The following is a 14,541-nucleotide window of genomic DNA, read 5'->3' as shown; positions in this document are numbered from 1 at the left end:
AACTGCAGTTCACAGACAGTTAGGCAAACGGCAAATTCATCACTGAATAGTATTTGTTGGGTTGACAGATGAGGCTAAGTGTGCTCCATTGTACTAGATCTGCGCACCACCCTTACTCATTAAATGGTGCTACGTACTAGGTTAACATCTGCTGATGTTAACCTCGTGTTAACCTATTAAACGTAACCAACATCTAATTAATAATAGCCTTAATGATCAACTTGTTATGTTAAAATCTGAAAACTCATAATGATACAATTTAGGGAATAATTTGATTTGTTTATGTCGTCATGGAAACATCTTTAACTACATTGCTGCAGCATTCACACTATAATGACAACGTTATGAAATGACACACATTAGTTGACTTTATTTAATATTTGACATTGCAAATTGTGATAACATAACTTTTTCCCTACACGACAAAAACATGAAATCAGCTTGAAGAAAAATACTGAAGAGAGAAAGACTTAAAACATATTCAGTGTTTACACTGCATATAGATATTGATATGGATGTGATGATGTAACCTGACACATTGAAGCTGTTACTTTATTGTTTTCACACGAGCTGATTAAACATCACAAAATACCCTGATGTCGTTTTACTGTAGAAATTTGAATATTCAAATGTTGGAGCTGCAGCAGAACCAGTGGAGACGAGTGTGACACACATTTACACAACCGACTGATTAAAGCCCGACAGTTTCTCACTGCAGTCAGGCTGTGGGCCTTGTTCATTGCAGATAGTATGGGAAGGACCACAGCAGCACATTTCACATAATTTCATCATCAAAGAGTTTCCCCGCTGAGGAACTGCCAGTGAACGAGTGCTGAGCGAATGAGGCCTCCTGATGCAGGACACTTCACATCCCCAACAGTCGCATGTCAGTACAGAAGCTGTTAGAGCTAGCAGAAAAAATGTCAGTCTGGGCAATAAAAGGGAACTCATGTGCCACAGATAAATGACAGGAACTGTATTTATCCATTCAGTGCGTGCTTGCTCTTCAAGTTAACTAGTCATTGTCAGAGAAAATGCCACACTCAGTAATGCATGCTTAATTTAAAAGACCGTTGCCCTTTTGGTACCTGCTCTCGTCTCAGCAGCAGATTAGAGCAGGGCGGTGCATCTTAATGCACCTGGAGCTGAAAGCTGAACAATCGCTGGATCTCATTTCCCAGTTTGAAAGGCGCACTGGTCATTACCGTGATCTCAGGGAGATAACTTGACCTGTGGAGTGTGCAGGGTTTACTGGCCTCAGTGGTTGAGGAGTTTACTGGCTCTTTGAGGCGACATCAAACTGCGCGGTGGGGACTCAGAGTGAAACATCAATAATTCAAGGACAGTTAATTCACCTTGAGATTGGTCTCCATGGAGCTTGAAGGTAGAGCCTGAGAATGAAGTGCGCCTGCCCTCTGAGAGTGTGATGGCTTCATTTTATATTTTGCCTCACTGAAGACTGAGACTGTGATAATTCTCTTGCACATACTGGTGGATATGCAGCATCTATGGCTGGATGCTTTGGCCAGTGGATTTATATTAAGGTATTGATCAAAGTTGATTCATCAGGGGCAACGGTTGCTTTTATTGAGCAGTACACTAAATGTCTTATGGTCTTGGGAAACCTGAGTGAGGCCAGTAAAGGTTAATGGAAACACCCCATACCAAATTTATTTATTTTTTTTTAATGCTGCAAATGCTTCCAGCTCCAACAGATAAGAAAAAGGAAACCACACACTATCTCTTAATAGGTCCCCTGGCATGTCCAGTACCAATGTTTAGCCATTTTAGGTTTGCGCTTTAAATTCTTCTTAGTAAATAATGCAAGATTCAGCTGCTGTAGTCAAAGACTGCCTCCCATTTAGCAGTATGGAATCCAGTATTACTGCCAGTCAGATCAACTGTCACAGCTTGACTCGAGGATCAGCAGCAAGTCTGACCTTCTAATGATTGGTCTCCAGCTAAGGCCACAGCAGGACTCCCGTGTAATTTCCTTCTTTATCCGGAAAGATGACAGGAGTGTCAGCAGCTGGAGAGCTGCTGTATGATTGGAAAGGAGATATGTTGTCTCTCTCTGTCTGTGTTGGGTGGAATGGGCTTTCTGCTTCTCACAGCCTCAGTGGATGCTGAAAGTTGGTCGCGATTGGATATCAAAAATATCTCATTTTGTTCCGCTTCAAAAAATACAGCCAAATAACATTTAGGACAAACTCCGGGGGAATGTTGTCTCTACTTTTGTCAGGGCCATTGGATTGGAAAGCTACTGAAGAGGTGATGTACAGAAACACGAGGATGCAGGGAAACTCGCTTGTGCTGCGATATGTCTTGATCAACTTCTGTAGCACAAATAAGTGGTAAACAATGGCAGACCTGCAGAGCTTTAAAGTCTCAGTGTGGTGCTGGCAAGCGGGGATCAGAGGAGTTCTATGTCTCAGCAGTTTTATTCCACAATGTACTAAAAAAACTCAACAGCCAGTATTTATAACCTGTTTTTGATTCAGTCGCAGCGGTAAAACAAAATAAACCCTGTCACATTTACATTCTGCATTGAATTATTGGATTAACGCTGTGACTTTATGTGGAAAATACATCTGTATTATCAGCCTGAAATGAAATGTGTGACTGTAGACCTAACACCTTATGACCATTAATCTTTCTAATTATAATTATTTGTATGTCTGGTGTGCTCTTTGCTGGAAATTCTTGTCAACATATGGGAGGTAACAAATCAAAACTCACAAACTGAATCTGAAGCTACTGCTGAAATAACTCATCTCCTGCAGCCATTGAGAAATTTAAATCAGGGGAGTGCGCACTTAATCGATAACTGTGTGGCTTGACAGTATTGCAAAATGCAGCATGAGTGCCTCTCAATGCCATTTAAGCCACAAACCTTAAAATAAATTATCAAGTGGATCTTCAAGGTTGGGCTGTGGACATTTTTTATTTTGCTGAAAGAGTGAATTGGATCTGTTTTGTTTTCACAGTGGCATACCAGGGAAGAAATGTGGGACCATTATCCTGTCTGCCGAGGAGCTGGGAAACTGCAGAGTAAGTTAAAAAAAAAATTTTGCCACCAGTATAGTTTTTGCTCACTGTGATGGCTTCATAGTAACTGCTTTGCAATATCCACTGATCTAATTTGAAACGGGCCCCTTAACAGTGGTACATTTGAGATTAATTGAACATATTTACTGTAGCTGATAGATTACTGCGTGTCACTGTGAAATTGTATGTGACACTAGGAGAATGGTGCATGTTGTGTGAGGTGCATAATGCATGTTTAGCAATGTTCACAAGCTTGCTGAAGTGAAGTGGGCTGTTTAATAGCCCTGACTTCAGTAAGATCTATTGCATCATAACTGTCCCCATTAAACCAGCAGGATATGCCATGTCACTACGCAATTGCGTTTGTCATTTGGAAATTGTGTACATAGTGAATACGCTATGAGTTTGAATAGCTATCCAATCAGCCCCGCGCTCATTCCGGTCACTAAAACGGCATTTTCTCCAAAGTGTGGTGTGTTAATCCATGAATCTGCGCTAATAACCTGTGTCCACTAATGCCCATTGACTTTCTCTCTGCACTGCTAAATGAAGATAGTAAATAATCACATTATACTGCTGCCAGTGGAGCATGAGAAAGTAGTAGGACTTATTGGCCAGAACAACTGGTCTCCCTCAGATGCTATAAAGCAAACCATCGAGCTGTAACTACTGTATAAATGTTTTATGATGTCCTAATACATGTAAACATTTAATGTTTAAAAAGTTTGTAACTTCCTGCCATACATGTGGAGGAACTTTAACAGGAGTTGGACCTGTCTTTGGGGATCTTTTTTGAGGTTTTGCTAACAGGATCATTTACTTCCTGACAGATAAACAGTCTCCTGTTAGAATGAGATAGATAAAGCGTGCTGATAATAAATCTGCCATGATAACCATTACTGATTCGGTCCTGCTGGATTGAAGTGTCAGTGCTCACAGACATTGAAGGGCTGCTGTGAGTCATCAGGTGCACTGGATCTGCAATGATAGGAGTTAACATCATCACTGCAAAGCACCACTTCAAGAAGGGAATTTGTAATATAAATGCAAATGATTATTACTGGTACAAATGACCATTTCCTTTCTCCCAGACTCAATTAGAGACACACAAACTTGACATGTCACTCCAGACCTGCCTTGTTTACACAGAATTTAACCCTGACTGGAAATATGTCTGGTTTGCTTAAAGAACACGATGATGAAATGAAACAAAAGGCAAATTTTAGTTGAAGACACTGCTGTCAGTACAATTCCCACACCTGTGAATTATAGCAGTTTGGAATTGTTACCATCCATCTGGATGGTGTTTATTCTATAATCCACCTGTGACCAGTAAATAGAGGCAGCAGAGTTGCTGTTTCGCCTGAGGTAAACACAGCAACTCTTGTTTGGGGAAACTGAAACCAGCAGAGTGGGAATCGACTGGGGAGCTTCTGCGGGGACTGTTAACCGATAGGCAGGTTGGCTCTCACCTTCGTGGTGGATTTGCCAGGTATCATTAGACAGAGCAACAGCCTCTGCATGGATCAAAGGCTTCCTCTTGGCTGTCGTTATCTGTGGCACATAAGACATGCTGAGCAGCGGCTGCCTCCCTCTCAGATCCTCCTCACAGTCCTGCCGCAGCTCTGGCTGATTTAAATCTGAGTGAACCTGTTTGTGTATGAGGCTGAGCATAAGTGTGGGTCAGTGTATATGAACATATGGGTTAGGGTTATATGCACTATATATACACAATATATATTTGTTTATATAACCCCAAAAACAACAGATTTGCTTGAAACTGGGCTGTTCAGTAAGTCAGAAGATTACCCTCTGCTCTTAGACCCTCAATTTGGAAGGAAAAACTCTGCCCTGAAAAACAAAAAGAAATTATTTTTAGTGCTTCTTGTCCGTATGCACGGTACACACTCACCAGCTTACTCATAACTTATACTAAGCCTAATTACCATTGATGTTTCGGACTGAAAGATGGATTTCCCTCGAACAATTATTCTTCAGTTTATCACTGCAGTCAGAAAATAGAATTGAGCCTGTTACTCTTACTGTATCTGTTTCCATTTTTCTTTCTTTTCATGCCATTTTCTTTTTTTGTGCTCTATCAAACTGGTCCTCATATTGGTAAAAATCCTGCACCTGAGGTCTACAGTCATAATAGTCCACAGTGAATGGAGGGATACGTGAAACATAGAAGGGAACTGTGTTAATTTCTGATTTATAATCATGATAAATTTGGTGATTCACTACAAGATGTGATCTTGAGGATGGTGTATACTTCTGTAATGTGAATTAAAGCATTGTCTGCATTGCCTCCGATTCCTTTGTAAGACCAGTCCCACTTTCTCAAAGTGACAGTGTGCATTGCTCCGTCACTTACACCATGCAGCGATATCTTGGTGGAGCAGAGAAATGGGAAGAGGGATGCAGACTGCACTCAGTATTCCCCTGCTGTTCCTAAACCTCTGTGGCTGAAATGAATGTTCTGCCTTTTTTCCCCACTTAATGAGAGAACACTGCTAGGCACCAAAGTGGGTATGTGTTATCTGTGCCTAATGAAGGCTTAAGGCTCCGTGTTGCCATGATAGTGTAATTGTGGAGGCTTGTCAGGGCTAAGCAGGACAGTTATAGGATGGTTCTATTTTTAAGGGCTTTGATAACTGACCTAAGCAAACTCCTCTTAAATGGTGTGTTGTTGTTGTTTTTTTTAAATCCACAAAATGAGCCACAGTGGGAACTTGGAAAATGAGATGTTCCCGTGAAAAGCCATAAAGGGAGAACTTGATGCACTTCAGGTACAAACTGCACCGTGGATTGCTCTGTAACTTGGTTGATCCGTATCCAACTACCCAAATTGGAAAAAGGGAAAAAATCTTCCATTAAGATACTCTCTACCTATACTGGGTAGAAACAGATAATAAATGCTAGTGACAGTAGGAGTTGAAATCAGATATGCAGCAACCCATTTAGCCACCACTGACTGTTATAATCAGTTCTTTACTTCGCCTCTGTTTCAACATTTTAGCTATGTTGTCTGGAATCAACCTACGGCTGGAAACAACAGCGATAATCAAATTAGCTCAATTTTCAGGAAGAATAATTATTTTACTTATCTGTGTAGTGGCATCTATCTATCTCTCTGCAGTTGCCTTAGAATGAGAGGCTGGTTTGTGTCGTGTCTGCATCCAGGGCATAAAGTGATGTGATGGGGGTTAGTGAGAGGCAGGTCAGAGGCAGAGTGCACCACACAGATGTGGGTCAAAGCAGTCGATAAAGGCCCTGCCCAGCACCATGCTGATTCAGATCTAATAGCCGCACTTCAAAACCTAAAAACACCAGAGACCAGCGGGGTAAAAACAGCCCCTCTTTTTGCTAGTTCAAGGCTCTCAATGTCTTCTGATATCACAGCTCGCCCTTTAAAATATGATAATTAGACACTTGACTTGCATATGCTGTAAGTTTCAGGGCTAAAAAGTTTTTTAAAAGGCTCATACAGCACTGAGATAAAGGCCGTCAGCGATAGAGAACACAGAGTTTGCAGTTTCTTCTGATGTGGTCGTTTACCTATCCAGTCTGTGCCCACTATACAGCCTCATTATTATATACAGTGCAGACTAATACCTTGACCACAGGGAGACTATCTGGAACCAAGGGCATTATGGGGCATGTTCATTGTCCTTGTAATGGCAGCAAGCATTGAAATGCTGCCTAAATGAGTATAATTATGGTAATACCAGCCTTTCTAATGTATCATTAGCTGCACTCACACCCTCCACATCCTTTTTGTACACAACCCCCCCTCCTCCATGTGCAGGGTTTTAGAATCCATTTCTATGCCTCTGCATGGCCGCTCATACTATTACTATGATTATATTCGGCACAACAAGGTATTTTCAATTTGATGTCCCATATCCCATCCACTGTTGTTATGCAGGAGTTGCATATTAAAGAAATGGTAATGAATGCATTTGCAGGTTCTGGAAACTAGAGGCCAGTGGCTGGTTTCACTCTGCTCTTATTAGGATTCAGTCTTCACTTTGCTTTTATTTGGTGCTTCAGTGCTTTTATATCCTGGCACGCAGCACATATAAACAAACAACAGGAGACAAACAGAGGCAGAAGCATGGATTTACAATGTCATTTGCTTTTTTGTCTTTTCATTTCTCCGACTTTCCTTTTTCCCCCTCTGTTTGTAGGATTACACCACCATGCAATTCTGTGCCAACAAACTGGATAAGAAGGACTTCTTTGGAAAGTCAGACCCCTTCATGGTCTTCTACAGAAGCAATGAGGATGGCACGTGAGTTTGCTTCTTGCTTCTGCTTCTTTCTGGGTTTTACATTTTGACTTATCAAAGCCAGGTAGGAGGGCGTGGGGATCAAAGAGGACGGGGAACCAAGGACAAGAGAATTAGATGGAGATCCCTTGAACTCAGCTGCCTACAGATACATTTATGCAGGCATGGTCCCAAAGCAAAGCACAGTGGGGAGATTTCATCAGTGGGTTTTTCTTCATCAGTGAGATGTGTGTGTTTTAGGATTTTAATCCCTGATGAATCTCCAGGTTCACCATCTGCCACAAGACTGAGGTGGTGAAGAACACGCTGAACCCTGTGTGGCAGCCCTTCTCCATCCCAGTCAGAGCGCTCTGCAATGGAGACTATGACAGGTAGGATGAGTGATGTTGTTCAATAAAGTCTTCTGCACACACGCATGCGCACGCACGCACACACACATATGCACACACACACAGATGGAGTGTGATTTTCCAGTGGAAATCAAAACCACGCAGAGGTCCAATATGCAGTGTACTTATTTCAGAATGGGTTGGGTGTGTCCAAATTAGACATCATTGATTTTCTACCGTTATTTTATCTGCTCCTGAAATAGAGGATTATTACAGGCCTATCTCTGACTACATGCTACCTTGCCTGGATGTTCATTGATTTGCCCACGACTAGCAAGAGGCTTTCGGAGAGGCTTTCAAATTTGTGATTGGCTGCACCCGTGGCATCTCCTATCTTATCTGAATCTCTTCAGAGCAAAGGGCCGTGCAGGACACCTGAGGAGCAGGAAGAGTTTTGGCAGGGAAAAAAAAATAAGAGGAAAGAGAAATAAAGTGTGAGGGGGAGCTAGAGTGGCTGTACTCGTCATTCTATAGATGTTGACAGGTAGCTGGAACAACAGAGGAGCCCTGCTGTGTGTGTGTGTGTGAGAAAGTGAGAGTGTGTGCACGCGCATAAGCGCTAGAAGTGTGCTGACCCAGACAGCCACGGGAGTCTGTAGAAGTCATCAAAGACCACGTCAAACCTCGCCCTCTCCATCACACTGGGTGTCAACAGAGGTTCTTCACTTCGATCCCGTGTCTGCTCACCTGCCCGAAGAAGCTAATTGGGTCAGACAGAAGGAGCAAACTATGAAAGATGCCCAATTCCCTCTGAGGATTTTGATGGCTGGAGAAATATACAGCAATTTAGGGCCTCCCTGACCTGTTATGTGAAATACTGTACCTACAGTTTGCTGTTTTCTGACCTGGTTTATTTCCAGTGTATTTTCACTCCAGTCTTTGCAGCACAGCCACTGTAATTTTGACTCATTTGATTCACTACTTCTCAGCAAATCAAATTTTAGTTGGTCATGAAATCAAAAATTGGGTTTAAAATATAGTGGCTCTGTTTTACAACTGCCCTGGTTTTGACCCACAGCATGTGCAGTGATTCTGGGGCATTTTGTCACAGCCCTGTTTGCTTTATAGATAATACAGACTTCCCAGTTTCAGCTCCTGTGCACTTTACTTGTATTCTTTCAAATCTTTTCAAGTGAAATCTATTTTGTTTTTTTATTGTCCAAAGCCACAAGCATGCCTTAAAGGGCTTTACAATCTGTACAGCATACAGCCCTCTATCCTTAACCCCTAGATTTGGATTGAGAACAAATATGAAGAATATTGCGGATCGCAAAGACCTCAAGGACACCATTCAGAAAGAGTTAGAAGAGACAAGGAGTGAGGCTGAGTCACCTGGAGGACAAAGAACTAGATCCGAGACATCTGACAGGAGCCAAAGGAACAGTGAGGGACAGAGGTCTCAGGATAGCTAAGGCAAAAATAATCGTGTTTACTTGCTCTCCTCAGCCACGTCTGATGGCTTCATGTGAATCAGCCAAATCTCTTCTAATCATATGGCTTCAAAAGGGATCAGAAAGTGAAATCTTTCCAATTTCCACTCAAACATGCAGTGAGAACAGAGAGTGAAATGAAATAGATCCGGAGGACTCATCCCCTGTATCGTGTCCAGTAGATGTGATCATGTCGAAGTGCTGCGTGTGACCCTGATCATTAGCTGCAAGAAAATGACATTAGAGAAAATTGATAGCGACTGACACATCACTTGGGAATCATCTGCCATGTCGGCCCTGACTGTCAAAACACATCATAAGTTTTTTTTTTTTGGTCTGTCAGTCAAGAGTAGAGGGAGGATTTGATCGTTTTCTCACTCTGACTGTGAAATCTGAATATCTGGCTATGTTACATGTTGTTTCAGTATTTAAAAGGGAAAAAAAAAACACAGCTGCTCTTAGCACGGATTCACAGTACGATCCGTGTCTAATCTCTCTCTGCTCTACATGGATCACGCACATTTGTTAGGTGGGGAAATACGTTAAGTGCAGACAGAATGAGTTCAGAGGGGGATAACAGGACAGCCCTCTATCACCCTGTATCCTCCTGGACCCACCGACAGATGATTGACAGCAGCTGATGGTGGGGGGCGGGTGGGGTGGGATCACTGATCTTTCCGTCAGATTGAGTAGAAGAGAGGAAGTGCTTCCCTCATTCTCAGTGAATTCTCTCAGGTTTGCTTATTTGGTTTCTCGCCTTCCAACTTATTTCAGGAACTTGCAAAATATACTCCCTCCCAAGAGGTTAGTTTTCTATCTTTGACATGAGGGGAGAAAATACTTCACCCAGGCTTTGGCAACTCTATCAACCTGCTCTCTCCACTGTAAGAAACACAAATTCACTGGTAAACAATTCATTATAATCCTTGATGCTAGTTTACCAACCTGCCCTAAAATGTTAGACTTCTTTTGTTTTTTGGATGCACGGTGGACAGAAACTAAAAACAAAAGCTTTATGGATTTGTACTGGTCCCAGTCTTTAATGATTCATTAAAGATTAAAGATTTGTCATTAGCTAATGTATTTTAAAAACAGACCAGTCTCAGTGTGCAGCACAGCTTCAAAGATGTAACAAAATGTCACCCTTATCAGATCTTCAGAAAGATGCTTGCGTCTTTTGCTTGCAAAACGCAGAACAGGCTCTCTTGGATTGATTTAATTCAACCTTCACTAACAATTAATGAGCTTTAATGGCTTGTTTTGTGCTGTGTCATTTCAGAAATGTTCTCTGTGAAGTTTTCCCTCAAGGACATTAAGGTAGTGACTCACAAATTAGTTGAATGTGCTCACACAGACTTTTTCCTCTGTTTTGCTGTGTTTCACAGGACGATCAAAGTGGAAGTGTATGACTGGGACAGAGACGGGAGGTAATGGATGCACACACACACCGACAGGACATTCATAATTACAAATTGATTAAAGAGAAATTAATGTCATTTAATGTCTTGCCCGGTGTATATGAGCTTCTCTTTGAACTCCTCTGTGAACTAAATTGTATTTCTTCCTTCAACAGAAAACCTACCACCACGTACACAATATTTTTGTCTTGATCGCCATTAATTTTTCATTGAAAGTTGATTATTACCGTACATTTGCGGATCAGTGGTTGTAGTGTAATTCCTCCAGCTACTCTTATCTTTCACCTCTCAGCGTTGACCTACTGTGTCTGAATGACCAGTACGTGATGTGTTTTTTTTTTTCTTCTCTCTTCCCTCCAGCCACGATTTCATCGGTGAATTCACCACAAGCTACAAGGAGCTGTGTCGGGGTCAAAGCCAGTTAAACGTCTACGAGGTGAGTGGAGATAAAGGTAGCTGATAGTGTCATCACCCTCTTGATTTTCTCTCATAGAAGAGGATCTTCATATAAATCAGCTATTGTTTCAATTTGACTGTCCCATGCAAACCAACTCTGAGGGTGTGATTCATCTACATGTTCAATATAAGATTTTTACTTAATGTGTTTCATGTCATGTCAAGCACAACAACCACATTGTAGCTGGACAAATCTGTGTGCAAACTGTGGATGCACCTTTGGAAGAAAAGTTATCCTGTGAGGGCACAACAAAAAAAACCATGGTGAATTTCTGGGTGCCAGTGTACTGCCAGTGCTTCGATTATAAGGTCAAATGAGTGCACCCTTTGGCTCGGAAAGTTCTTGTTATCCAAAAATGTAATGACAGGAAACTCTCCAGGCCTTGATTGTTTGAGCCGTTTTTTTTTTGGCTGTTTGAGATTAACAACGAGCCTCCTCCATCTTTCCTCGCCCTACCCGGCATTAGGCACTGGAGAGGTTAAGTGGTGCAGCAGACCAGATGAGGAAGGGTGCTTCTGTGGTGAGAATACAAATGGGAATGCAACAGGACTATGCTGCTGATTAGAGTTTTTTTGGTTGGTCCTTTGGGGGTCAGATTGGGTATTACTGTTAGGTGCTGGGAGGCTCCTATCAGTCTGTGCTCATTAAAATACTTGCCATGTTACATTAGCCTCTGAATTAGTCATGGCTGTGGCACCAATGAAGAGAGTGAGAAGGGGAAAAGATGGTGGGTACAGGGGAATAGGTAAGGACGGAGAAGAGCAAAAGACAGTAAAAAAGACAGAATGAGTGAGTGGCATGCAGAGCTGCCTTGCTGATGTGGCAGAAGAAGGTGCATCCATTACCCTTCACCAAACCTCTCTGTATTTTAATTAGAATATGAAACACAGCAGTTTCTTCAGTTTCTTCATGTGCTCTTTGCCAGGTCAGTGCCCTTGAAACAGTTTCAGGATGTGGCCAAAAACTGCACGAAGTCACCTTTTCAGAGTTGATAAATAAAGAATTTGAATAGGTCACAGGCCGCAGAGTTCGACTCCTCGAAGATTCCTGTGTACTCAACATGACATGCACGCGGCCTGCAAACATTAGCTCTGTGAGTTGAGATGACAGCTGGCTAATGCTAACGGGGGCTGGTGTAATTGAGGGTGACGTCTGTGTGACGTAATTCAAACCTGCTAGTGACTGAGTGATGGCCATGGCGCTGTGAGGAATCTTCGGTGTTGCGGGAACTGAGGAGTAACCACAGAGACAAGACGGGGGAGTAGAGCCCATGGAGAGGAGGAAGAGCATGGGATACATTATACTAGACTCTACATCACATTTTCCTCCAGGCTTGTGCTTTATGTTTGTGTGCAGACCCACAGTATGAGCTGTAGAGATACCTGACCTTGATAGCTTCCCGTAGGATACACATGTTCGGCTGCAAGCTTTAAATGTAACATTACATTAAAGCAGAGAGTGCTGTAATCGCTCATAATCAGCTTTCCTTATCATCCCCTATATTTGTGCATTTTTTGTGAATATTTCTGCACACACTACACATAATTGCACACCTGTGAATTTGCACACTATGCAGTTCAGTCTGTATGTGATTATCATTTTGTTTATTGCAAATAAATGCTTTGGGGAGAGATAAGCAGGCATGTGCTCCACCATCCCAAAGATTGGTAATGTGCATGTAAAATGTACAGCACAATATACAGTAGGTACCCCACCCCCCCCCCCCCCCCCCCCCCCCCACCCCCCCCGAATAATCTGTGTCTTCCTGCGGGGCATGATCAATGCTATCTCATTCTCACCCACTGCAGTTATTGGATTCAGTCCCTATGCTCCATTACCCTTACAGACATGGAGTAGGAGGACAAAGATGTTTTTATTACTTGCCCAAGGGTGGATAAAAAGAATTGTGCTGCAAGTTTACATTATCATTATCCTTCTATTTTATTCTGCCTTCATACCAGGTGGTGAATGCCAAGAAGAAAATAAAGAAGAAGAGATACATCAACTCTGGGACGGTGAGACTAAGTTCTAAGATAAGAGGAAACCTCCTGGTGCACTCACCACACTGCCCTCCTTTGCTTTTGTATTCATCAGGAAGTTTCCTCTAAGTGAATTGCATGAGGCAGTTCAGCTCTGTTAAATGTTTTTGTTCCATTCCCAGTCTCAGGGCTTTTGATCCAGACAGTGAATTTAAGTAGATGGGAAAACATTCTGGTGACCTGAAACGGGGTGACAAAATCCATGGTAATGCATGAACAGACATTTGTCTTTGTCCTATTACTGAAGAGTAGTGATGGATTTTTATAAATTAGCCACAGTTTTGTTCCTGCCTGAGTACTTTGGCTGCTCTTGCTGTATGTTGTGACTCTGTAATTAAAATCTCTAGTTATCCATTACACTGATCATCCATCAGTGTGCAGCCACTCCAATGTTCTCAGGGCTTGCGATACTAGTATGTTGCCTCTGCGTAAAAATCTTTCTGCGTGGATAAAGTCATTTTGTGGGTTATTAGCTCGGAGGTCAGTGTTAATGTGTAGATTGGTAAATTCTGCTTTCCTTAATCACTGAGCATGATATAAACTGTTTGGACCTTTTTCTCTCCCAGGTGTCCTTGTTGTCATTCAGTGTGGAGTCAGAGCACACTTTCCTGGACTACATCAAAGGAGGGTGAGTCTACTGTATGTCTACCAGTTATGTTGTTTCTGTTTGTAAGAGTTACATGGTTCATTAATGTATTACCTTTGTGGCTGACTGCTTAGAGCAATAACTAAAGCCTGACAGCAGATAATTGATTTTTGTAAAGTCCCCCTGCATTCAAAAAATGTGTTTTGCTTTTTGTTAAATAACTTGGATGTTTGAGCTTCACTGTGCAGAATGATGGATGTGCAAAGTTAGATGGCTCTTTTTACCTTGATCTGCTGAAGGGGGAAAGTTTCTCTGTGCTCACTTTAAATCTGAGTTCAAGACATCTCAACCAGTTTGGAAAGTAGCTTTTGTTTGTTCAATATTTAAATTACACGACTCAAGTGAATACTTGAAACCTCACGAGAAACTTTTGAAAAGAAAATTATTTGAAGGAACAGTAGATGCTGTGCTTAATTTGTAAATCAGGAGCTCCTGAAACACAGAGAAGGTGGCTGCTCCGCTGGGTCAAGTCACGGAACGCATTAGAAAATCAGTCACAGTAGCTGGGGCACATTGGACAACTCCCAGGTGCTAGCTGTTAAAAGTAAACAAAACTGTCATCACAAACAAAACATTATTTATTTACATTTACTAATGAGAGCATTGACAGTAAACACTCAAAATCAGCAGGGGGAGACAAGTAGACAAGTGTCTGTCATTTGCTATAATGGGGGGGAAAATGGAATTAGGGCTGAAAGTTCTATTTACAATCACGAAAAGCAATCAGACTAAGAAAACACACAAAGTGACGTGTTCTCTGTCTGTCTGTCTATCGATCTCTTCCTTTAATCACAGCACGGCAGCTACACACAACAAACAGCAC

At 42.0% G+C, this 14,541-nt stretch overlaps 1 protein-coding gene across 2 annotated transcripts in view; it reads left to right on the top strand.

Moving 5' to 3' along the window:
* Nucleotides 1-14,541, top strand: part of cpne5a (copine Va) — a 67,250-nt gene that overhangs the window by 28,324 nt on the left and 24,385 nt on the right. For both annotated transcript variants that reach the window (XM_041051737.1, XM_041051728.1), the window contains 7 exons: nucleotides 2,988-3,051; nucleotides 7,239-7,342; nucleotides 7,606-7,710; nucleotides 10,544-10,585; nucleotides 10,937-11,012; nucleotides 12,995-13,048; nucleotides 13,639-13,700. In XM_041051737.1, coding sequence (XP_040907671.1) covers nucleotides 2,988-3,051; nucleotides 7,239-7,342; nucleotides 7,606-7,710; nucleotides 10,544-10,585; nucleotides 10,937-11,012; nucleotides 12,995-13,048; nucleotides 13,639-13,700 — 507 coding nt within the window. The remainder of the gene's footprint in view (nucleotides 1-2,987; nucleotides 3,052-7,238; nucleotides 7,343-7,605; nucleotides 7,711-10,543; nucleotides 10,586-10,936; nucleotides 11,013-12,994; nucleotides 13,049-13,638; nucleotides 13,701-14,541) is intronic.

This window comes from Toxotes jaculatrix, chromosome 2 (assembly GCF_017976425.1).
Source record: "Toxotes jaculatrix isolate fToxJac2 chromosome 2, fToxJac2.pri, whole genome shotgun sequence".
In the NCBI taxonomy this organism is placed as follows: Eukaryota; Metazoa; Chordata; class Actinopteri; family Toxotidae; genus Toxotes; species Toxotes jaculatrix.
Note: the sequence above shows the minus strand (reverse complement) of the source record. Positions and strands in the feature narration are given on the sequence as shown.